Source organism: Papio anubis, chromosome 1 (genome assembly GCF_008728515.1).
Source record: "Papio anubis isolate 15944 chromosome 1, Panubis1.0, whole genome shotgun sequence".
Classification (NCBI taxonomy): Eukaryota; Metazoa; Chordata; class Mammalia; order Primates; family Cercopithecidae; genus Papio; species Papio anubis.
In genome coordinates, this window is record NC_044976.1 from 158,643,770 (window position 1) to 158,668,148 (window position 24,379).

The 24,379-nt window shown below is 52.3% G+C and overlaps 1 protein-coding gene across 12 annotated transcripts in view; it reads right to left on the reverse strand.

The window, feature by feature from the left end:
• PPFIA4 (PTPRF interacting protein alpha 4) overlaps positions 1-24,379 on the reverse strand; it is a 53,206-nt gene that overhangs the window by 9,938 nt on the left and 18,889 nt on the right. For 7 of the 12 annotated variants that reach the window (XR_002517906.2, XR_004179139.1, XR_002517908.2 and 4 more), the window contains exons 7-26: positions 23,591-23,782; positions 23,169-23,315; positions 22,775-22,909; positions 20,862-20,945; positions 20,458-20,589; positions 20,187-20,249; positions 19,404-19,495; positions 17,299-17,407; positions 14,896-15,104; positions 13,210-13,450; positions 12,723-12,758; positions 12,370-12,503; positions 11,922-12,091; positions 9,279-9,372; positions 8,704-8,785; positions 8,114-8,314; positions 7,327-7,389; positions 6,685-6,711; positions 4,676-4,851; positions 540-637 (exon numbers count right to left, since the gene is read on the reverse strand). Coding sequence is in view for 4 of the 12 variants with exons in the window: in XM_021928465.2 (XP_021784157.1) it covers positions 540-637; positions 4,676-4,851; positions 6,685-6,711; positions 7,327-7,389; positions 8,114-8,314; positions 8,704-8,785; positions 9,279-9,372; positions 11,922-12,091; positions 12,370-12,503; positions 12,723-12,758; positions 13,210-13,450; positions 14,896-15,104; positions 17,299-17,407; positions 19,404-19,495; positions 20,187-20,249; positions 20,458-20,589; positions 20,862-20,945; positions 22,775-22,909; positions 23,169-23,315; positions 23,591-23,782 (2,485 nt within the window). In the remaining 8 variants the exon portion in view is untranslated. The remainder of the gene's footprint in view (positions 1-539; positions 638-4,675; positions 4,852-6,684; positions 6,712-7,326; positions 7,390-8,113; positions 8,315-8,703; positions 8,786-9,278; positions 9,373-11,921; positions 12,092-12,369; positions 12,504-12,722; positions 12,759-13,209; positions 13,451-14,895; positions 15,105-17,298; positions 17,408-19,403; positions 19,496-20,186; positions 20,250-20,457; positions 20,590-20,861; positions 20,946-22,774; positions 22,910-23,168; positions 23,316-23,590; positions 23,783-24,379) is intronic. The other 5 variants (XR_002517912.2, XM_021928476.2, XR_002517911.2 and 2 more) reach the window with 3 other exon arrangements.

A 24,379-nucleotide genomic window follows, 5' to 3' on the forward strand; every position in this document is an offset into this window, starting at 1 on the left:
ACCCCATCCCCAACTTTCTGTATCTTCTTTCTGTCCTCCCTGGAACCTGGGCTCCTGGGGAACCAACCCCCCACTCATTTCATCCCTGCCAGTTTACAGGACCTGGGGTCAGGCCAACAGGCTCTGAGCTTTCTCCCCAGAGCCCTTGCACGGGTCATCCCCCTGCCACAAGCTGGAATAGTCTTCATATTCTTTCCACCTTCAAGGTCTTCTCTAAGATTTGCATCTCCCATCCAACCCCATCCAGATCACCAAGTTCCACAAGCACACCAGTCTATAACACCGTCCCAGAGGATTCATTGCATTTGTCCAGTTAGTGGCTGCAGTCTGGTATGTGGGGTGGAGGGAGAGGATTATAGCCAACTTGGCATGGACCATGTCTCCTCCATCAGACTGGGAGCTCCCTAAGGTGAGGCTGCATCTTCCTTGTCAGACTGGAAGATTCCCTGAGAGACAGAATGCCTCCCCTCCACTTGGCCCAAGGCAGGGACCAGCCAAGCAGGCTACTCCTGCACCCTCTCCAAGCCTGACGAGCTTACCCTTGATCTCGTGCTGGCTCTCCTCTCGCCTCTTCTCCAGCTCCTTCCGGTCATAATTCAGCCTCTTCAGACACATGATGCCATACTGAAGACTGGTTCTGCAGGCACACAGCCCCCGAGCCAGAGCCTCAGTGGGGCCATACTCCCACGCCACCTGTCTCACATCCAGCACTAGCTACAGCACGTCCAGACCTACTGCCTCCAGCACAAAGAGCACCCCAGCCTCCCCATGCTCCTCCTTCCCCAGGGGCTTGCCTGCGAACCATCCCAGGGTTACTCCCTTTCTCTGTCTAACCCATATCCTCCCTCTCAGTCAGGAAGCGGGCCTGGATTGATGGGAAAAAAGTTCTTTGAATGAAACCAACATGTCCTTCTCTCCAGGCACTGGAATGCAAAGACCCCTACCACCTGCAAGTGAAAGAAAAAGCAAAAACAAGATACCCCTTTGTATCCCTACTTCACTCAGAGTCCTTACAACGGCCTATAAGATACTCCATGATCTGCTCCGCCACCTGTCTAACAGCCCCTTCAGCCACTCTCCCTCTTGCTCTCTCTGCTGCAGCCACACTGACACCCCTGCTGCTCCTCAAACACAGCAGGCTCACTGGGCCTGCAGGCCTCAGGGCCTTTGCACTGGTGGCTGCCTCTGCCTGGAACACTCCTCCCCCAGTCAGCTGTATAGCTTACTCCTTTTGTCTCCATTAAGTCTTTGCTTAAATGTCACCTTCTCAGTCCAATTCACTAGTCACACTGTTCATCAGATTTAAAATTGCAGTATCACCATCACCACCCCGGCCCATACTCCCAATCCCTCTCATCCTGGTCTAATTTTTTCCTAGCATGTTTTGTCTATTAACATACCATATATTTATTATTCCTTGACTGTCTCTTCCAGTTAGAATATAAGCTCTATGAGGGCAGGGGTCTTTGTTTTGTTCACTGATCCTAAACCCCTAGCGCAGAGCAGGTACTCTACAAATGCTTGATTAATTAAATGAAATAATTAATTCACACAAATTACTAAAAGCACTTAAACAGTATCAGGTGCAGGGCAAGCATTCAGTAACTAAGCCAGACACAGAACCACAGATTCTGTGGGTCAGAAGGAACCCTGGAGGCCATCGGTCCACGCTCCCACCTAAGGCAGGAGTCACCCCTGTAGCTTCCTTCAGAGTAGTCACTGAGCCTGTACCTGAGCGCCTCCAGGGGCAGTGAACTCATTACTTCTCAAGGCAGCTCATTCCCTCTTGGAAGAGCTATAGTGTTCTTCCTTCCGTGAACGCTACTTTGTCATTCAGCTTCTCTGAGCTTTTCCATCTTTACAGAATTAGAATGGAAAGTCCCTCCCAACTCTGCCTGCTTTTGACTCTTACTGAGGGCACTGCTTTGTGAGATTAAATTGTGCAGCCTGCTCCCTCCTTTTCTCCCCTCACTTCCCAGCAGGAGGCTCTTCTGCCTACAACAGAGCTCAGAGACGCCACTTCCAGGAACCTTTTCTGGCCCAAGTCGCCCATGTGTTGCTCAAGCCGCTGGTTTAAGCCTTGGTCCACTGTGAACGGGCATGCGCACACACAGCTCATGACTGGAAATGCCTTCTGTCTAGTTTCAATGTCACTCACTATAATTTCCAGTCCTGTTCCTTTCTTTTTTTTTTTTTTTTTTTTTTTTTTGTTGAGACGGAGTCTGGCTCTGTCACCCAGGCTGGAGTGCAGTGGCCAGATCTCAGCTCACTGCAAGCACCGCCTCCCGGGCTTACGCCATTCTCCTGCCTCAGCCTCCGGAGTAGCTGGGACTACAGGCGCGCGTCACCTCGCCTGGCTAGGTTTTTGTATTTTTTTTAGTAGAGACGGGGTTTCAACATGTTAGCCAGGATGGTCTCGATCTGATCTCACGAGGTCAGATCGAGACCATCTCAGCCTCCCAAAGTGCTGGGATTACAGGCTTGAGCCACCGCGCCCGGCCCAGTCCAGTTCCTTTCAAAGCTGCTGCATACTATGGCAAAAATATAAAGTCCTTAAAGTTAAGTCAACCTGGGTTTGGATGCCAGCTCTGCCCCTTCCTAGCTGAGAGGCACCCAGCAAATGTGAGATGGGGTCATACCTGTCTTGCAGGTGACAATAAATGCAAGGGTTTAGCCCAGCCTTTGGGAACATTACAGGCACTCGGTAGTGGCAGCACTATTAGGGTGACATTTATGACTATCGTGCATGCTTGTCCTACCAAAACAGGAGCTCTTCTAGAAGACCTGCTCGATAGAGCACCATGTCCCAAGGAAAAGAGCTCTGAGTGGGGTGTCAAGAGACAAGGATTTGAGCCCCATTCTGTAATCACCTGGCTGGGTGACCTGATGGAAATCAACCTCTATTGAACTTGTTTTTCTTATCTGTAAAATAAGGTTTTAAAATATCCCTTTCTTATAATAATTATGATTTAAAAGAAATTTTAAAGACGTAAGAACATGCTTGTGAAATGTTACATGGAGTAAAAGCAGGTAGACACATAGTTTGGTGGTGAGATGTGAAAATGCTTTAGAAACTCTGAAGTACTCAAGATTCGGAGCTGAACCTAGAACCCCACGTTCAGGCCACAGTTCTTTCCTGGGGATGGGGCAGAGGGGCTGGGGGGAGGATTTCCACAGTCCTGGCTGGGGCCAGGCTGACAGATCCTCTAGCAGCCCAGACACATCCCGGCTTGGCAGGGGAACAGCTCATCTCTCCCCAGCCCTATCAATCACTGAGAAGGGGACAGGTGCAGCTGGGTCTGGCAGCCTCCAGGCAGAGACAAACGATTCCCTTTCAGCCCTAGCTGATTTGGGTGGGGGCGGGTGCAGAGGGGAGGATGCAGTCTTCCCTCACAAGTCAGCCCTCATGCTGGGGTCAGATGGGCCAAGGGTTCCAAGCCAGGAGGCTCTGTGCAGAGTGGTGCCAAGAGCACTGGACTTGAGTCAGCATACCTGGGTTCCCCTGTACTCTGCTATCATCCCTGAGTGACCTGGGTTACTGCTCCTCCCCATGCCTTAATGTTCTCATCCACAAAACAGGCACGCTAACAAGATCCCTTCCAGATTTAACTTTCTGTAAGATTTCTGAGTTGGAGAGACCACAGGACATCCACAGAGCCCTGAAAGAACCTTGAAGAGCCCTATCCCTGGTCTTACTATCCAGCCACGACAAGTCTTGGCTCAAAGAGCCACCCACACAACTTGAAGCTGGATGTTAAGAAGGACTTCCTAAAAACTGCCAACTCCTAGCACCATGGCCACCAACTGCATTCTCCAACACAAATGCCTGCTGGGACCAAGCAGGTAACACAAGTGAGAGAAGAGGCTAGGGGGCTGGGAGGCCCTGGAGCAGGCCCAACCATCCTGAGTGGACTCCGCTCTTTAACTCCAGCTGGTTGCTTCCAAGCTAGAATGTGTTGACAGAGCTTTCAAGTTTTCAAGAGAAACCAGAAATCCAGAATTGTATATAAAATCTACTGTTTAAATACTGGCAGCTCAATTTGAGTTGTTAAGATATATGTGGGCCAAACAAAAACAAGTCTGTGGGCCAAATTCTGCCCACGGGCTGCCAGTTTGGGACCTGTGCCGCAGACACTTTTGAACAGAAGATCTTTTCAGCAAAGAGGAGGAGAGGACTGGATGACATCCTATAAAAAAGGATGTGAGCCCAAAGGAGAGAGGTTCCGATCTGGGATGTCAGCAGGGCAATGGCCCAGGAAGATCTTCCTCCTCAACTTGGAATGAGACACCTAAATTGAACACTAGGTTCAGTTTGAGTCTTGTGAGAGTTAACACAGCAAATTCAGCAAGTGCAAAGACAAGCAATAAAATTCAGACCTGGGGGAAAATCTCAAAAGAGGTGAAGGTAAAGAAAAATGACTTTTTGTGTCTTTAGGACTAGACATAATGACCTAGTCATTATAAGGACAGAAACCTGGTCAATTTGAGGATCAAATCCTCAAATTACAGGATGTGACAAGGATTTGACAAGGGAGACTTTCCCAAGGGGGAGACCTGTTGCCATTCAGAACAGGCCACAGAAAGAGATGAAGGCACCTCTCTTCCTGGAGGCAGACCCTCAGAGCTAGGGGAGGCCCCCACGAGGGAGGTGGCCCTGGGCCCCAGCCGCACTCACCGATGGAAGCTGTCCACCATCTTCAGGTGGACCCGCAGGTCCTTCTTGGTGAGGTGGTCCAGCATGCGGGCGTCCACCAGGCACTCCATGAAGTAGCTGCGGTACTGCGGGAGCCCCAGGCTAGGCAGCCATTCATTCCCAATCCACTCATGGTTCATGTCCCCATAGGCCAGGGTCTAGGGAAACGAGATGCAGAAGGCTATTATGGGGGAGGAAGGTAGAGCCGGCAGGCTGAGGCTGGTATAGCTGGTTGGGAGATGCATGAATCCATCCTCCACCCATGAGGGAGGAAGGGCATTCCAATACAATTTCAGTTTTATCTTCAATAAGGGGGCTGGTAGTGGCGGGAGGTGGGGATTTTAAATGGAACTTTATAAGATCTCGAAATGATACAGTTCCACTCACATATCAATTATCTACACTAATGAACAGAAGTAGCTATCCCGGCAGCAGCTAATATGAAATCCTTCCTGTTGACTCTGGATTGCATTTGCGGTATTGTGCGGCAGACGTGCCTTCCTGACTCTCAGTGAGCCTCAAGCCCGCTGAGCCCAAGGGAGAGGCTGTGTTACAGAGGACCTGCAGCGTGGCAAAGGAAGCCTGTCCCACTCCAGGACAAGGCTGGTTTTATGCAGGAAGCAAGGAAGTTAAATGTTGGCAGAAGATTGAAAAAAATAAAGGATGATGGCCTGTGTCTGAATAGCCAGCAGCGCTCATTCTCTAAGGCCTGAGCCTCGGCTCCGAGAATGCTCCAGGTCCTCTGTTGCTTTCCCACACGCACCCCGCCGTGTGGTCCTGCAGGGCCTGTGCCATGTGGACGTCGCCTCCTGACCTGGACAGGGTGTTCCCTAACCACCCATCTTGAGAAAGCTTCAGTTTTCACAGCAACCCTACCCGACTCTTTCCTTATCCTTACTTGATGTTTTTAGATGGAAAAAGTCTATTTTGTTCTCTTTTAACAATGTAATAGCTGATACACACAAGACTATATGTAACATGCTCATTATGAAGCATATAAATGAAGTTAGCAACAGTGGACACCAACCAAGCTAAGCAGCAGAGCATTACCCACACTGTACTGTTTGCACACTGATGCTCGCTGTCACCACACGTCTCCTACTGCCCCTCTAAAAGGGAACCACTATGCTGAGTTTTCTGACTATTCCTTTGGTTGTAAAAAACTGTTTTACACTTTTTACAATCGTCCATGTATATTTCCCTAAACAATATATGATTAATTTTGTTTGGTTTTGAGTTTTGGTATCAAATTCCATGCATCTTTTAGGATCTGCATTCTTCATTTAACATCCTATGTCTCAGATCCCCCCAGTCACCTCTGCCAAGGGTGTTTTATGGCGTGAATGATTCAGCCAGTCTCCTGCTCGTGAGGTTTTCCCTGAGCAGATATACACAGTGCTGCTCCCTGCTTCATTCTTCTTCACAGCTCGCATCACTATCCAGTATTGTCCCTTTATTTGTTTACTTATTGAGACTGTCTTTTTTATCCCTATTGACATGGTTTGTTTACTGATATTATTCCTTTATTTGTTTACTGCCTCCATGAGGGCTTGCTTTCTTCACTTCTATATCCAGAGAGTCAGGAAAGGCCTAATCCCTATATTTGCTCAATAAATGTTTGCTCATGAAATGGATGAAAGACCTTCGCTCAGTTCACCAGAGTGCCTCTGAGAGGGACAGCGAGAGGAGAAAGACTCACACTAATCTAGGTCTCATTATTCCCAGGAAAAGGGTGAAACTGAGGAGAAGGGCCAGGGATGCAGGGGCCACAGCCCTCCAGGGCTCCTCACCTGCCACCCTGAGAAACCAGAACAAGCAGCTAGAGGGTACTGGGTGGGGGTGGGGGGGCGCTCTGATGGGAGCAGAGAACCCGTATCCAGGGCTTTTCATGTGAAGAAGGACTCAGAGATTCCTGCTGGGGAGAGAACCTACTGGAAGAACATTGTCTTGAAGTTTTGGGAGCTAGTTCTAGACAGGGGAGGGAGTCTTACCTGAGCCCAGCTGCCCTCCTCACTGTCCTAGCAGGAACAAGTGCAGCGTGTTAGGGGAAACAGGCAAAGTCAAGAAACCTATCAGCTCTACCCTAGGCCCCATCAAGGAGAGGAAAAAGATGTCCCAGTATCTGGCTGGGTGACTGGGGAAAGCCTGTCGGGATGGTTAAGAGAGAACACAAGGTTGGTGTGTGCACCCACGTTTGCGGTGAGGCAGGGCAAATGTGTGTGTGGCAAAAACACACACCTCCCAGGCTTGACTGGGAGCCAGGCAAGATGCCCAGCTCTCCCAACACTCCCCATTCCTCCACCAGGGAGGAAGCACAAAGGCAGAGACCCTGTGGCTCAAGTCCATAGCAGGGCAAAGCCCTCCCCAGCCCAACTCTCCTCCACTGCAGTACACCAGCGGCCCAGGGCAAGCTTGTGACCTCCTGGGAAGGACCACACACATACAAACTGCTCCCAGCCTCACCCCTCTCCCGGCAACCCTCCACCCTAAGAGCAGATCACACCTCAGGGATACCAACCTCACATGAGATCGATGGCAGCCCACTCTGACTGCCCACAGCCTTTCCCTCATCCTTGTGGGAGTCATCAGTCCCAACCCCAGGCCCAGGGCCAAAGGCCAAGGGCCAGACTCACTGTTTTAGTAGATGTTTCCAGAGTTTCCATCTCTTCATGGGTGACCCAGACATTCCCAGAAGACTGTAGGCAGAGAGGAAACCCAGCTGGTCCTGGGTGTGGGTTCCCAGGATCCCCAACAGGCTGGGAGCCCAAAGGATAAGGACAAAGCTCCCTCCCCTAGTCCTCCAATGGGCCCAGCCCACAGCTTGCACACTGCCTAGCTCTGAGCAAGTGGACAGCAGAAGCCACATCTCTGTTATCATCATATCCACGATGCTTAGCACAGTTCCTGGCACATAGGAAGCACACGATAAATGTTTCCCGGATGAGTAAGAATGCACAGTGCTGACCTGGAATGGGGCTGACCCAATCATGGAGATGGCCAGTAATGAAAGATTCCACCCCAGGGGTGGCGAAACAGTCTGCATTCTTGTGTTGATTGAGGTTAGAGGACCAAGACAATATTCACAAATGCCCTCTTCCCTTTGTTTCCCCCAACCTGGCAACCATATAAAACCCCAGAAAGCCCATCCTGGAAACTGCCCAGAGACCTGGAAATTTTGGCAGAGTAGGGATGGGGAGATGGAGCCCCAGGGGTGGTATGTGAGAGGCAGGGAACCAAGGCTGCTGGGATCCTCCTAGAATCAACGTCATATCCTCCTGAAGAGCAGGGAGAGCCCTTTGTGAGGATGGGAAGGAAGGGGCAGGGCTCAATGCTGCCATCTTCCCAAAGCCCAACAGGAGACCTTGCAAACTCTGTTCCAGAACCTCTGAAAATGTCCTGGGCAAGGGAAGGGCCACTCACAGTCCTGGAGGTGGGCGGGGCAGAGGGGCTGGTCAGTGACACCATCTCCTGAATGGCCAGGCGGAGCTTGAGCCGGTGCAGGGCATTGCTGATGCCGATCTCCCGCTGGATCTCTGTGTCCGACAGAGCGGACATGATGGCACCACTCTTGACGTTGGCCCGGCAGGCTGCCACGTACCAGGCAGGCATCCCCACCCAGAGCTGCAGACAGCGGCACAGGGAGGTAATTCAAGGCCTGGGCCCTACCACCAAGAGTTTGGCAATAGCAAGGGGCAAGGGCCAGGCCTCATCCACTGACTCAAGGGCCAGGCCTCATCCACTGACTCGAATAGCAAATGCAGACCTTAGGAATGTGGAGGTCCTCAAATCCTCACTCTCTCATTTTACAGATTAAAAGTAGCATCAACTCTGTCCTCTGACTGGTATGTGTGTGTGTTGGGGTGGGGGAGGGGGGCTAAATGCTAGGTATGGCACACGTGCACTTGGCAGGGAAGAAACACACTGTAAAAGTTCTAGGACATCACTCCTCTGCCCACCCCAAACATCCTTCCCTCCAGACCCCTGAGTGGACTCCCTTTGCTCAGGCTTACCTCCAACCAGGAGACCACAGTAGGACCATCCCACTGGGCAAAGGGCATTCCTTTCCTGCGGGCATCTTCAAGCAGCTGGTGTCTTATAGGAAGAGGAACAACAGACTCACTAGTTCTTCCTTGTCTCTTAACTGTTCTTGCTCCAGGGACCACTGGGCTGTGCAAGAGCTGGACACCCACAACCCTTGCTCCCCACCCTGGACTTCCTCTGCTCTGCTCTTCCTTCTTCTGAAGAAGTATGACAAGAAATGGGGCAGGAACACCTCTCCACCCCCAGAGGGCGAGGAGCTCTCTGTTTGCATGTGACCTGACATTGACTTAGATTTCAATCTGCCCTGCCAGAGACCCACAGGACCCAGGTCACTCTCCCATAACCCCCTTGCCTCCTTCTCCCTAGGCTTATCCTAAGAACCTCCTCCCAGCCCTGCTGTGCCCATATGGACCAGGCCAACTCAGTTCAGGAAGGGCCTTGCTGGGGTCTGGGTCCCTGAGCTCAGTTTCACAGCAGCCCAGGGGAAGGGAAGTGCGTAGGGGGCTGGGCCCCATCCTGGCAGAATCTGGCCTGTGGCTCTTACTTCTTCTTTAGCCGCCGGTCCTTCTCTGCCTGGGTCCCCAGCTTGGCAGGCACCATAGGCTCCTGCATACTGAACTCGGAGTCTGTTAGCAGAACTACAAGGAAAGAGATGCGTGTATCAGCCAACCCCTCTGCCTCTCCTCCTTTGCCTGGATCAGGGGTGGGGAACAGAAGCAGCAGGAGGCTCCTCAGCAAAGGACAACCCATGGCCTGACGGGACCATTATTCCTGGAGCTTCTGCTCAGTGTCCCTGCATCCAGGCAGTCTCAGAGAATGGCATCAAGCAGGTCATCCCTAGTTCAGAGTCTCCCTGGGAGCCTCAGCCTTGGGGGTGTTTTCCAGCCAGATGGACCCAAGTTATCCCACCCTAGAATCCTAGACAGAACCTGTCCTTCCTCCAAGCCAAGGTACAAAGGAAACGCAGAGCCCCAAACACAAGTGGGCTACAAGGCTCAGAGAGAAGGATGACCCTGGCTTGGGTCAGGGGTGGGGAAATCCACACACTGAGAGCTGCATCTTTGGGCCTCCTTCTCTGGGTGCATTCACTTGCACAAAACCATAAAGGGGAACATGCAGAGTTCTGTCTTCTATTAAATATTTCCTTGAATTGATGCTAGAACCCTACAGAATTCATGGCCAGAGGCAGAATCTTAGAATTCTTTTAAGCCCTGGTCACCCCCACACAGTACACAGTATGCAACAAGTGTGGGTAACCCAGAAACGAATCTGAGGTGCTGTCTCAGTTTTAGGTGCCAGCATGGTGTGGAGAGCGTCGGAAATCATAAGGTTTCACCCAAAATGCTTCTTCCCCTGATCAAACCTTTCAGCTTCCCCTGTCTGTGGCCAGCTCCACAACTCCCCTCACCCCTGTGGACTGGGGAAAGGAGCTGGACTTCATTCTCTGGGCTGACACTCCCATATTGTGAGCAGACGTGGCCATGTTCCTCCTCCCTGTTCCCAGATCACCCCTTTCCTTCACACACAGACCTCTCCCCGTCTCAGCGAATTCCTCTTTCTCCTTCCTCTTTCTCTGACCTCCTTCTCTCATGCTCTCCCTCCTCCTCCTCCTCAGCCAGCTAGCTATCTTCTGATTCACATCTTCCTGAGGTGCAGAAAGGTCTAATTATGCATTGGGGTCCAAAGGTTCATTTATTCTAGTTGATGAGTTCCTCCCCTGCACAAAATTCATCAATGTTCCCACTGCCTCAGGGGAACTTTTAAACTAAAACAGATGCTGCAAGGCCCTTACAGCTGGCCCCAGCCTAGCTGTCCAGTCCCATCTCCCCACTCCTCCCACCCTCCTTCTTCTCAACTTTTTTTTTTTTTTTTTTTTTTTTTTTGAGACGGAGTCTCGCTCTGTCACCCAGGCTGGAGTGCAGTGGCCGGATCTCAGCTCACTGCAAGCTCCGCCTCCCGGGTTCACGCCATTCTCCTGCCTCAGCCTCCCAAGTAGCTGGGACTACAGGCGCCCACCACCTCGCCCGGCTAGTTTTTTCTATTTCTTAATAGAGACAGGGTTTCACCGTGTTAGCCAGGATGGTCTCGATCTCCTGACCTCGTGATCCGCCCGTCTCGGCCTCCCAAAGTGCTGGGATTACAGGCTTGAGCCACCGCGCCCGGCCTATTCTCAACTTTGAACAGGCATAAGTACATACCAACCTCTCACACCCACAAACCTTTGCCTTTCCCAGACCACCCCCTTCCTCCACACACAGACCTCTCCTTGGCTCAGCTAATTCCTATGTGGCCTTCACACTTTAGCTCAGATGTCGCTACCAAAGGAGGCCACCCCTGTTGTCCCCATCATTCCATAGCCGAATTCTGAGTCCCACAAGCACCCTGGGCACATTTCTATCAATAGATTGTTCTGGAATTGTCTCTTTACTTCTTCCTTTTCATTAGACACTGAACTCCTTGAAGGAATGAACTGTTGGTCAGCACCTGTTACTAAGACATACCGTAGTTACTCAATAAATGTTTGTGGAACAAATGGCTGAATAGGAAACAGAAAGAAAAGGTAGAGGAACAGGAAAGAAAAGAGAAAAGAAGAAATAGAAGAGAGGGGGCAGATGAAAGCTAACATTTATTGTGTACTCACCACATGCCAAGTATGTACTAGACCTTTATACTATCATAGAGGTGATAACGATGTCACGCTTGCCTAAGAGCTTCCTTGAATTTAATGTCTACAAAGCTATAACTAGGTGTTACCACATTTTGAGTCCCAGAGGCCAGATGTACCCAGAAATAAGTTCTAATCAAGAACTGACTCTTCTAAAGAAACAACCAAGAGATTTCTCCAGAAGGTCCCGAGCACAGTACATCAGAAAACCTCCAAATTGAAAGAAACCCCAGACGCCCAATCTTTCACTCAGTACAGGAGACCTTTCCACAGCATGCCAAATAAAGCCATCTAGCCACTTCCTGACACTTGTAGAGGCAGAAGCTTACCCCCTCATAAGGCAGTCCACTCCACCATGAATAGCTCTAACTGAAAACTGCTTCTGCGGATCTGAGGTCACCTGCCTGGGGCTTCCCCCAACTGGTCCCTGGGATGCAGGCAGAGAAGGCCAGTCCAAGTACACCTTCCTGCTTCTGATGCCCCAATGCCCGCCCAGACCTCCGTTAGGAAGGGGACAGAGACCATGGCCTGTGGCTCCATCCCGACTCAGCTGGATCAGCCTGCCCTTCTCCTTCTTCCCAAACAGGCGGCCAATGGAAGACTTGATGCCCTTGCGCTTGGCGCCCTTGTGCAGGGAGTCCTGGCTGCTGCTGTTGCTGCTGCTGGGGTTGCTGCCCTGATCCTCCAAGGCACTACAGGGTGACAGCCAGAAGGGGACAGAATAAGAGGAAACATACTTAAGTGACAGCAGGAAAGATGGAAGTTAGACCTCAGGAAGAACTTCTATTAAGTGTCAGAACTGGGATGGGGGCAAGGGAGACACAGGAACTCCCTTCCCTGATGGTGTTTCAAAGAGAAGTAAGACATTCAGGAAACTGGGACAGGGGAGATGCGGTCCCTGCAGAGGCAGAGGAGGGGAGGAGAGGACCCTGTGGATGGAGAGACTGGAGGTAGGGTCTGCTCCACTTACCTCTTGCCTTCTTCCTGGCTCAGGGCTGGGTGGCCAAGCTTCTCTAGCCGCAGCGTCCTGGGTGAGGAAGGAGGAGAAGTCTCACATTTTATGGTGGCTTTATCCTCTCGGTTCTCTTCCCGAGACACTGGCGACTGAACAGACAGTGGAGCCGTCAGGGGATAGAGGGAGAGATCTCGGGCCTGTCTACCCAGCCCAGAAGAGGTGGAGGAGCGTGGAGAAATGCGGTGGGGAGGCCCTGGGTGCCTCTCTGAGTTCAGACTCAGACTGAAGGGCCCTGGGGGAGGAAGCCGAAAGGAAAGGGCATGGGAGCAGTGAACCCATTAGTACCTGGGCCATCAGGCAGCACTCACCAGCAGCTTCCTCCTATGCTTTCTTAAGTCACTGGGCTGCAAGAGAGAGGGATGGGTAAGCTTGGACTTACCATCTCCGTGCCCTAGAGCCAACCCCAGGGGAGCCCAGTAGTCTTAGGATGAGAAGATAGGATTCAATGCCTCACACAGGCCCAGAAAGAATATCATACCAGAGAGAAAAAAAAAAAAAAAAAGCTGGCCTAGAAAAACAAGCCAGGGCTTATTTTTCTGGAAGAAAGGAAGAGGTGAGGGCAGTGGGTGAGTTTCTTTAGCAGTCTGGGCTTGTCCAAGGAAGACGGCAAAGAAGATATGACCTAGGCCCTTCTCAAACCCAGGACAGGTTGGTGGCCTGACATGTCGGGGTCTGCACACATCATGGGAAGACGACGGCAGGCCCAGCTGAGAGCACATGAGTCCTACCATCCCTTAAAACCTCCCCCGGTGCAGGGCCCAGTGACGCCAGGCCTGCTCCTCAGCTGCCTCTCACCAGGGTCATGACCCCCATTCGGTCCAGGTCCTGGGCAGCACTGCGGGAGGTGAGCTTAGGTGTAGAGCGGCCGCTGAGTGGTGGGGACGCGCTGGCCAGGGACAGGGCTGTCAGAGAGGTGGGGATGGAACCGCGCTTGCGCAGCTGCTTCAGGTTTAGGGCCTCCATGCTGCCACTGGTCACACGTGTCTCAATCTCCTCCGCCCGGAGCTCCGTGGACTCCTTCTCTTCCTGAATCATCCTGGAAGGGAGGCAAAACCAGACCTCACCATGAGACCCAGCCAGGACCAGGAGGCAGCACGGGCCGATGCCTGCACTCGCCACCGAGGACTACATGCAGTGTACACAAGGCCTGGCAGGCAGGCTTTGTCTGTCCCGCTGGAGCTTAGAAATATGTCTCCTTCTTGTTAGCTTGCCTGCTCCCTCCGTTTAACAAAAGCAGCTGCTGGGGAAGGAGGCAGTTTGGTTAGTGGAACATAAACCATCCTGAAAATCAGAATTCTTGACCTACCCCTAACTACAGGGGTGGCCTTGAGTCAGGTATTTTGCTCTCTGTGCCTCAGTTTCCCAACATATGCAATGTCTGAAGTGGTATAAGTGAGCAGTTTCCAAGTGTAGGACTTTTAAATGATGCTGACCCCTGATGGGGTTTTCCCTGTGTCACAGAAAAATGAGAGAAATAATGAAAATGGTGCACGTGTGTGCCTGGGAGGCACTGAGCAACGAGTGCACGCACATACACATGCACACACTCACACACACTCCAGTAAAGATGCCCACTCCCTTTCACAAAGAAGGACTTGCCTTTATTCTGAGTATGTTTTTCTTACTTCAGGAATGTTAAAATGTCCTTTCTTTTGCAAAATGATTGTGATAATAGACAGTCCTTATAATTAATGTTTTACTTTGCAAAATAAAAAGCTGGTGGTCTTATGTTTGTACCTTTCTCTGTGTGTGTGTGTGTGTGTGTGTGTGTTCTTTGTAACTGGTCTGTGCAATACACTGAACCATGGAACTGGATATCCTGTACAGCTTATAAAGCTCTGATACACTTCAGCTCAGATATTGCCCTGCTGTGTGTCATCAACATTAATAAACTCATTAAAAAGGCACGATAGAATGAAAGTTTTCACAGCTTTCCCTGTCACTGTTTCCGTTTGATGCCTCATTAGGGACAGGAAGCATGGTGCAGTGGACCAAGTTCAGACTTGAGTTTGAATCCTGGCTGTGTCACTTCTGTGTGACTTTGGGCAAGTCACTTAACCTCTCTGAGTTTCTGTTCCCTTGTCTGTAAAACAGGGATCATGCTGCCTACCTCAGGGACTGTGATAAGATAGACAGTGACATTTACAAAGCTCTCACCCTGAGCTGGCCTCAGTAAGCAGGAGCTACACTCTTAGTGGTTATGATCAGCTGCAGGGTTGCAGGAACACAGCGTGCATCCTCCTGAGCCCAGCCACATCGCAAGCCCTGAGAGGGGAGGTGAAGCCTGAGAAGTCCACTGAGGCCCTGCTCCTCTCACTCCGGCACTGGACCAGCGGGCCTGATGACCCACAGAGGGTCCCTGAATTGTGGTATTCTAAGTTGCAGGTGTAAGAGGTGAGCAAACCCATATAGGATTTTTCCAACACAAAGGGCCCCCCTGCCCTTCGAGGCACTCCCCAAGCCCTCCAGCTGTGCCCTAACCTGATTTCCTCATTGATGGCATCCAGCTGCTCCTGCAGCATCATGGCCAGGGTCTGGGCATCTGAGTGGCCGCTGGGGGAGATAACGTCCGCAGAGCCCACCAGACCCCCTGGCTCATCCTCATCTGCGTCGGAGATCTCAGGGTCACTGTCAAAGGCAGGGGCGGCTGCCGGGGCCAGCATCCCAGGCAACGGAGAAGTCTCCCAGTCCTTAGCAAAGGAGGAGGGTAAAGGAGTCGTAATAAGACACCCAGATAACTGCAGAGCAGGACCCTCCCTACCTCTACCCAGTAGCACTGGCATCTCCTGGGAGCTTGTTGGAAATGCAGAATCTCAGGCCATACCACCAGACCTACCAATTCAACTTCTGCATTTTAACAAGACCCCTGGGTGGTTTTTTGGTTTTTGTTTTTGTTTGTCTGTTTCTTGAGATGGACTGGTCTGTCACCCAGGCTGGAGTGCAGTTTCGCGATCTCGATCTCGGCTCACTGCAACCTCCGCCTCCCGGGTTCAAGCAATTCTCCTGCCTCAAACTCCTGAGTAGCTGGGATTACAGGCACATGCCACCATGCTACCACGTCCAGCTAATTTTTTGTGTTTTAGTAGAGATGGGGTTTCACCATGTTGCCCAAGTTGGTCACGAACTCCTGAGCTCAGACACTCTGCCCACCTCGGCCTCCCAAAGTGCTGGGATTACAGGTGTGAGCCACCACACCCGGCTGACCCCTGGGTGATTTGTTTGCACATTATATTCTAAGAAATACTGCTCCTGGCCGGGCGCAGTGGCTCAAGCCTGTAATCCCAGCACTTTGGGAGGCCGAGATGGGCGGATCACGAGGTCAGGAGATCGAGACCATCCTGGCGAACACGGTGAAACCCCATCTCTACTAAAAGATACAAAAAACTAGCCAGGTGAGGTGGCGGGCGCCTGTAGTCCCAGCTACTCGGGAGGCTGAGGCAGGAGAATGGTGTAAACCCGAGAGGCGGAGCTTGCAGTGAGCTGAGATCTGGCCACTGTACTCCAGCCTGGGCGCGTCTCAAAAAAAAAAAGAAATACTGCTCTAACTGTTAAGAAGAGAGTCCAGACACAGACTGCTTTGGTGTGAATCTTAGCTCCACCAAATACTAGTTGTGCAACCACAGGAAAATTGTTCAACCTCTCTGTACCTCAGTTTCTTCATTTGTAAAATGGGGATGGTAAGGTACTTACCTTATAGATAGCTGTGAGGATCAAATGAGGAAAATACATGTAAAGCCCTTAGCATAGTGCCTGGCACAAAGCAAGCACTATATAAAAGCTATCACTTTCCATTCACACAAACTCAAAGGCTGACTACACTTAGGGAGCCAGAAAGGCCAAGCAGGCCTGACTAGACATTCTGCAGAGTTTCAGCTCATCACAGGACAGTCCGGCCAACCCCGAGAGGTGGCAGCTTCTCTGAAATCATCCTACACACCTATCCAGCAGGCAAAGGCCCAGAAGAGGGGAGGGCAGAGAACTGGGCTGGGAGAGCCAGAAGAGCAGAGAAGGAAGAAAGGGGGCCAGGGACAGAAAGGTACTCTAACACCCATCCTCTATGACCCAAGCCTCCTAGCTCCCCCTCAAGGCTCCTGCAGCCTCTCAGCTCCTGGACAGCTGCTATGTTCTTATAAACAGAAAGAGTAAAGAAGTCAGGGGAGAAAGAAAAAGAGGCGCCTTCAGATTGTGACTCCCCCATCAGACTAGGAGTTTCTTAAGAGCAGAATGAATCTTCCCCTGAGACTAGGAGTTCCCTCTTTCTCCATCTGTATCTTCCAATGCCCCAGTGCTCTAAATGATATTTAGAAGACCTGGACTCAGGACAGAACATGACGAATAATTGCACTTTCCCAAAAGATCGAACTCGGCATTTTTCTGCCCCATATCTTTCCTCATTCTCCCCTAATCTCCCTAGGCAGACTCAGACAGCACGAACGCACAGCTGCTTCTCCGAAAACTCCAGGTGCCATCCCAAGGGCCAGTTAACCTGTCATCCCTCCCTCACCTCTCCCATGAACCACAGCTTTTGTTCCAGAAAGTTTGCCAATTCCATCTTACCCATGAAGCATCCCCCCGGCCCCCACGCCCGACCACCAGATACACACGCCTGCACGCCCAGGCACACGCACACACACTTCAGTGGGGCCTCAGGGACTGTTGGCTGCCTGCCAGCCCCCACCTCTTGCCCACCAGGAGGCCAAGGCAAGGCGGGGGGCACAGCTGTTGCAGCTGACGATGGCCTCAACCGCAGGGCTGCAGCTGTCGTTGACACAGGGGAGGGAAGGGGAAGGATTTGCCCCACACACCAGCCGTCTGCGTAACTGGAGCCAGGCACGCGGCCGAATTGACCCCAAACTCCCTGAGGAGATCCCTCCACCCCCTCACCTTGGCAGACTCTTCCCTCAATGCCGAGTAGCGGCGATGCACGCCTGGGGGTGCGTGTGTGGTTGTGCCCAGGGAGAACCGCACGTCTGCTGCACTGCCCATGTGCGACCTTGAGCGGTGATGGGGGAGAGAAAAGACACGCGCTGAGGACTGAGAGCCCCAGCTCACACCCAGTGGGCCCAAAGAGTCAAGGGATCTTCAGCTCAGAGAAGAGATGTCTTAGCAGGACACGGAGCTGTCATAAATGTCTGAAAGGCTGCCGTGTAAGCAAAAGAGTAGACGTATGCCCTGGTGCTCCAGGGGTCAGAATGAGCCAGGGGAGAAAGTTCCAGAGAGTGGCTTTCCATCTGGCATAAGAAAGATCTTCTAATGGCAAGGGTTGGCTTATGATGTAACTGGTGGCTTTTAAAAAGTTGAGCTCCCCATCAAAGAGGTATTCGAGCAGAGGCTCTCTGGCCATCTGAAACACATGGCGCAGGAGGGCTCCAGGCACTGGGAGAGGTTGGAAGGGATGATGTCTACAGGCCCTTTTCACTCTGAGGGTGTTTGTTTTTTGGTCTTCTATCCAGCACTTTTCCTTGGGTCTCCCCATAATCTGGACCAAGTCCCTGGTTAAAATTCAAGCCAGGCATACCCTTATGCCTAGGAAGCTTTAGGAGGCCCTGACACTGTCAGAAACACAAGCTAGAGAAAATACTTTGACTGCCCCAAGAGTCTATTCCAACCCTGAGATTTTAGAACCCAAGCAACAATCCCCTGGAATATCTGAAAGCCTCCCCAGTGATACTTCTTCCCTGTGCCTTTCTACTTGGAACCCTTGAGGGAGTCCAGAATGAAGGGACACAGTGTCTATACAGACTATATGAGGTCGCTGGATGGAGAGGGAAGTTCCTGCATATTCCCCTTTTCTCCCTGCAACTCAGCCCCAATTCCATGATGTATCCAATGATTCTATAGTCGAACCCAAGCATTCCCAACCATTAAAAAAAAAGCCAAGCAGTGGCAAATGGCTTGGTGTACTGTTGGCCATATTTTACTAATTGAGGGGTTGTCTCTTCTGGTCAGGATGGGAGAAGTAGGAGAAATCCCAACTACTGTTACCTGTCTCCATCCTCTGCTTCTCTTCATACCCATATACAATAATTCCTGGTGAACATGGAGATGGTACTTAAAAGTCTCTCCCAACCCAGACACCCACAGGCTTCTCTTCTTCAAGCTCAACATCCCCTTCCCTATTTCAAGCACTGCCCCTCCACACACATCCATATGCATATTTCCATTAACCTTTCTTCACGGTAGTTCATCCCATTTCCCTGATAGAGCAAGCACATGATCAAAGGGAACGGCAAGGGTTCTGATCTAAGAGACTTTGGTTTGGAGAGAAAACAGCCAAGAGCCACGAACCTTGAGTGGCACCATCCACTTCAGTCTCCTCTGTCTTCACCCCACCTCTCTGGCCTGGGTACTGAGGACAGGCTCGAGGACTGAGTTCAATACCCATTGCTCCACAAAATGTGGGGGAAAATCCAGAGGTTCCCTAAACATGGGCCTAATTCAAGCATTAGGAGGTAAGCTCCCTCTCTTACAATGGTTTCAAGAAAAGGGATGCCAAGACTGTAGGATCGCCACGGCATCTCAACTTCCAGTAAGGAAGTTTCTGATGCTTCATTCCAATCTCTCCTGCTGCCTTTCTGCCTGCTGCCTGAACTTGGGTGGTCCTTGACTCTCAAGAGAACTGGAATGAGTGGCCCTCCCTACCAGTGGGCCTTGTGGGACAGGGCTAAGCAAGGGATGTGCAGGCCTCTCTCAGGGGTGTGCCCTCTGTCAAGGAAGCAGAAACCATGGCCTATGTCCTACCACAGCAGGGACAGAGCACTGACTGTCTGATGACTCGCCTCTCAGCAGCCCTCAGAGGACAGGTGTTCCCTCCCAAACTGCCCAAGTAAGCTGGGTGACTTTGACCAAGTTCTCTGAGCCTCAGTGTCCCACCCTGAACAGGAGGAGGACCCTGAGGTCCTGGGCAGTCTTTTGTTGGAAGGAAGTCTCCTTCCGCAGGGTCCGACAGGACCCCATCCTGGCATGCCCAACCTCCGGCGCTGCAGTACCTGGAGTGCACGCCATCCACAAACGGGCCCCCTCGGCCCTTCAGCTGGTCCACCTCTTGGCGCAGCTTCTCAATCTCTTCAGACAGGCGGCCCTGTGCCAGCAGACCCGGGTGGGGGTGGGGGCCAGGGAGGGGCAGAGAGGGAGGGTGGGAGTCAGAGAGGGACAAAGAGGACAGCAGAGTTGGGGAGATGCTGAAGAATTTATTGCAAAGTCCAAAGCCAGGGGCCCCAAGCCAGGCCCACAGATGACACCAAAAGAGAAGAGGTCCAACCGGAGAGTGAGTGGAAGGATGGGCAGAGGGGCAGGGCCAGGAGGGGGTCTGTCTGGGGAGAGCTCTACTAGCCTAGGCCTCCTGACGCCTCACTACTGCACAAACGCACAGCAGATGAGGCTGGGCAGCAAGAGGGCCCCAGCACCCTCTCAGACCTCACAGACACTGCCAAAGCCAGGACAGAGGCAAATCCTCCCAGAATCACCAGGCTCTGGCTGCACCAGGGTTTGAAGCTCCCTCCAAATCCTGCGGTGGAGCCCCTCACTAGGCCCTGCCTCTCTGCTGTCCACCTCTGCCCTACGCTTCTGGCCTCAGTTTCTTCTTTACCTGTGGGCAGTGATGCACCTACTATGATGGGCTCTAATAAGAAATCATGGAATAATGTATGTAGTGCACTAACATAGGCACTAACACTGCCGGGTATCAGAGCAGCAGCGTTAAAAGCAGGGTGTCCTTTCCTCCCTGCAACCCGGCCCTCCCAGGCTGGGCAGGGCTGGCCTCAGCCGGGTACCTTGTGGTGGTGCTGCTCCTCAATCTGCCGCTGGGAGCTCTCCAACTCCTGGATCAACGTGTTCTGGGGGAGAGCAGCCGTGAGCCAGGCCCCTGCCTTCCTCTCCCAATCCAGACCTGAGCCTCTGGGTGTGCAGTCTCAGTCCCCCCTCTCCAGGCTGGCTACCCACCCCAGTGAGATCCTGCCTGCGCCCATCGCAGTCCCGCCTCCCCCCATCCCCCGCCACACCCAGCACTAACCTCTCACATCCCAACCCCGCCCCTCCAGGCACCTTCTCCTCCAGGGCTGCCATGCGCTCCTTCAGGTGGAGCTGTAGACGCTCGTTGGACTCGCTGAGCAGCCGGTCCACTGTGTCCGACAGCCGCTTGTTGTGGTCCTCGTTCATCTTTTCCCGCTGGCGCACCTGCACAGCCACCTGCCTCGCACCAGGCCACCCTCCCAGGGAGGACCACCTTTTCCCACTGGGGTTTGACTCCCTCCCCTGTCCTCTTCTCATCCTCTGGCAGCCCCTCTCTCCACTCTCCTGACCACCTCCCCCCTCCCCTGCCAGCCTCCTCCCACTCTCTGTGACTGTGTCCCTGGCCAGGCCCTTCCTCCATGCCCCTTCCACAGACCGCCCTGGGAGCCTGTCCTGGAGGAAGGAGGGGACCTGAGGGCCCAGCCGGGTGCCCTCACCCGTGCCAGCTCCTGGTTCTTCTCCTCCAGCTGTCCCTCCAGCTGCCGCAGGTGCTCCTCAATGTTGCCATGCCGTTCTTCAGCCTAAGGGCAGGGATGGGTCGGTGCAGCCCGCAGATCTCTGTTCCTCCTGCTCAGGCCCCATATCCCCTGCACCCTGGTGCCAGGGTGGCCCTGGGGATCATGGCTCCCGGTATCAATGAAGTTCAGCCTCCACTTATCAACTTGGAGCAGGACCACCATCCCCATTGCCTTTCTTCCCAGGTACTTCAATACCTGCCAGGTCTCCCCTGCCTCCTCCTCACTCAGGCCTAGCCCTAAAACATCCTGGAGCTAGCAGTTCAAGAGACTGTAAATAATCCCCATGCTTCCAGAAAAAGCTCCACTTGAAAGCATGAGCTACCATAAACCTCTATGCCTCCAGGTGGATAGAACCACACTGAAGAGCATGGACTCATGCCACACTGCCTGGGTTCAAATCCTGGCTCCCTCTTACCATCTGTGTGACCTTGCGCAAGTTACCAAACCTCTATGTGCCTTCGTTTCCACAACTGTAAAATGTGGGTAATAATAGCACCCAAGCCCACTGGACCATCACGAAGACTAAACGAAATAATCCAAGGCGAACACTGAGAACATAGTAAGCACTCAACAAATGTTAGCCTTGCATGGTTACAGCTCTGCTGTTAAACCAGCCCAGGTGTAGTAATCTCCCTTTCCAGTTATGGGTGTCCAGAGATGGAGACCCTACTGTCTCTGCTGGCAAGATATTCTAGAGAGCCACATCTCTTACAGTCAGGAAATCCTTCTTTAAACTCCTCCTGTGATGACTCACTTGACTGTATTAATCATTTCAGCCCAGGCCTCCATGTCAGCTTTGGGAGATACTAAAGCTGACTGCTAAGCAGCCCACACATAACATCCTCTGCTGTGATTTCAACCCAATCCTTTGTTCCTCGAGGCTGGAAAGACCTCCAAGACCATCCCGTCTAACTCCACCATAGTGGTAAGGACACTGAGGCCCAGTTAAGGGAGGGGATGACTTTTCCCAGGTCGCAGAGACAGTCAGTGGCAGAAGCAGTCTTGGTCCTGGGTCTGCTGGGACACAGCCAGGCTGCGGGTTCTGTCCTCGAAGCAGCTGAGCTGCACACTGGCTGGCCAGCCTCTCCCTTCTGAGCACTGTGCCTGGTGCTTCCTAAACACCGGTTTCCTTCTCGCCACAGGTTCGAAGATCCCATATGAGACTAACCAGCTGAAAACACTCCTAAATTATTTTGATTAACCCCTGCATGTCTACATCCATGCATTTACCTGACTCTTCCAGGACCTATTATGTTTTCAGTCAGCATACCTCTCAGGAATTACTACTTCATGAAGTATCCATTAAATAAAATTATATTATCTTTTCTTCATCCTAAAACTGCAGGCTTCAAACAACCAGGAGCAGTCCCTAGATCTAGAAGCTTCAATTTGGCAATGAAAGATGTACTCAACCTAACTCTCATCCCTTTCCCCTTCAGGGATATATATACCATATCTCTTCTAGGGTTTCATCCTTCCAGAGATGAAATTCCTAATCTTTCTACTCCAGCCCCAAGTGAAAGAAAGTATTCACCACAATGGTGTAGAGGTTTTTAAAAAAAAAACACTTTGCATCAACATAGTTTCTTCTCCTTCAAGTACTTTTATACCCCTTCTTATGAGATTGTCACATCCCTGCAGGGTGATGAGGACAGGGATTACTCTTCCAACTGACAGGCACAAGGCAGTGTGCTCCCTGGAATCACACGGCGGGAAGCAGTTTTCTGGCTCCTGGCCCAGTGCGCCTCCTGCGCACTCCCTTCCCTGCCTGGCTCCCTGAGAGCTCAGAACATGGAGGACAGAGGCAGATCCCAGGCCCCTGGCCCACTTGCCTTGGTGAGGGCTGCAATTCTCTGGGCCAGCTCAGCCTCCACCTCTGGCAGCGTCTCTGCCTTGCGCATCGTCTGCTGCAGCTTCTGCTCTGCCACCTCCAGCAGCTCCTGCAGGTGTCGGGCCTTCTCCTCACACTAGCATGTGGGGGCGGTGAAGTGATTCAAAAGGGAGCTCTGAAGCCCCCACCCCCACCCCAGCCTCAGCAGAGAGTAGATGACAGGTCAGAAGCAGCAAGGGACAATCTTGGTTGTTGGCTACCCGAGATGCCTGACTTCCCCTTTCAAAGGGTGACCTGCAGGACCCCAGGGGCTCCTCAGCTACCATCAGTAGGTTCACGAGGACACCTCCAGGGCTAAGTACAATGCCTATGCCCACCACACCCCGAGGAGGTACCTGGCGGTGCAGGGACTCCTTGTTGGCCAACTCATTCTCCAGCTTGTCATTGAGGTCATGGATGGATGTTGCCTCACGCTGAGCAGCCAGGTAGCGCTTCTCCAGTGTAGTAATCCGCTCTTCCATGTCCTCCTTCTGGGCCAGAGCCTGGGAGAAGACGGGAAGAGAGGGACGGTCACCAGCCTTTCCCTGCCCCTGTCTATGCCTCCCCACCCATACCTGGCTGACTGGAACCCATTAAGGGGCATGAGCTACACTCCCCTGTCAGTTTCTGGCCTTGGCCCACCCTTTCCATGACTGCCCCCCACAATGGAGCAAGGCAAGTAGGCAGGTGTTCAGTCTCATGCCCCAGAGCCCTTGCCTGGCTCTCCCTCCACACCCTCCACAATGAGGTCATGGAGCAGGCTTTCGCCTTCACACACCTCCCGGAGGTCCCGCTGATGCTTGCTGCTCAGCTCCTCCGACTTGATGAGGTCCCGGCGGGCCGTGCCCAGGTCCTCCTCGAGTTCAGTCACGGTTGCTGTCAGGGTGACCAGTCGCTCCCGGGCCTGGCTCAACTCAAAGTTCTGCTTCTCCAGGAGCTCCTGCAGCTCCTCCACCCGGCCCGCATCCTCCTCCAGGGATAGGGACAGAGAGCTCTGTGAGTCACAGGAGCATCCCACCCACCCCACTCCCCTATCCCAGGGGATGGGAGGAGGAACAGCACACCCAGAGCAGGTCACAGCTCTGTCCCCAACATCACAGCACTCCTCTGGCTACAACTGCCTCCCTCTGGGCCCCAGGAGGTCACTCCTGACAATGACTAAACACATTGCTATCCTGTGTCTCTCTTGAAAAACAAGTTTCTAGTTTTATCTGTTATGCCAGCCTCTTGTAACCCAGAAAGGGGCATGACTGGGGAAACAAAGGCTCAGAGAGAGAAGGAATCTTGCCTGATGCTGCCACACAAGTCAAATGTCACACAAAAATACTAACACAAGTCACACAAATCTACTAACAACTCAAGTAGATTCAAGCGTACAATGTGCCCAGCATGTGTTGGGCACTAAAATAAAAATCTACAGATTTCATTGCAAACGGGGTAGGGAGAAGAAGAAAGGAAAAGGGGAAATATTGGAGAAAGCCCCAAATTTAATTCAAGCAGTTGGTCTACTGAACTAAGGCAGGGCGGGGCCTCCAACCTCCCACCTTGGGGAACACATGATCCCGGC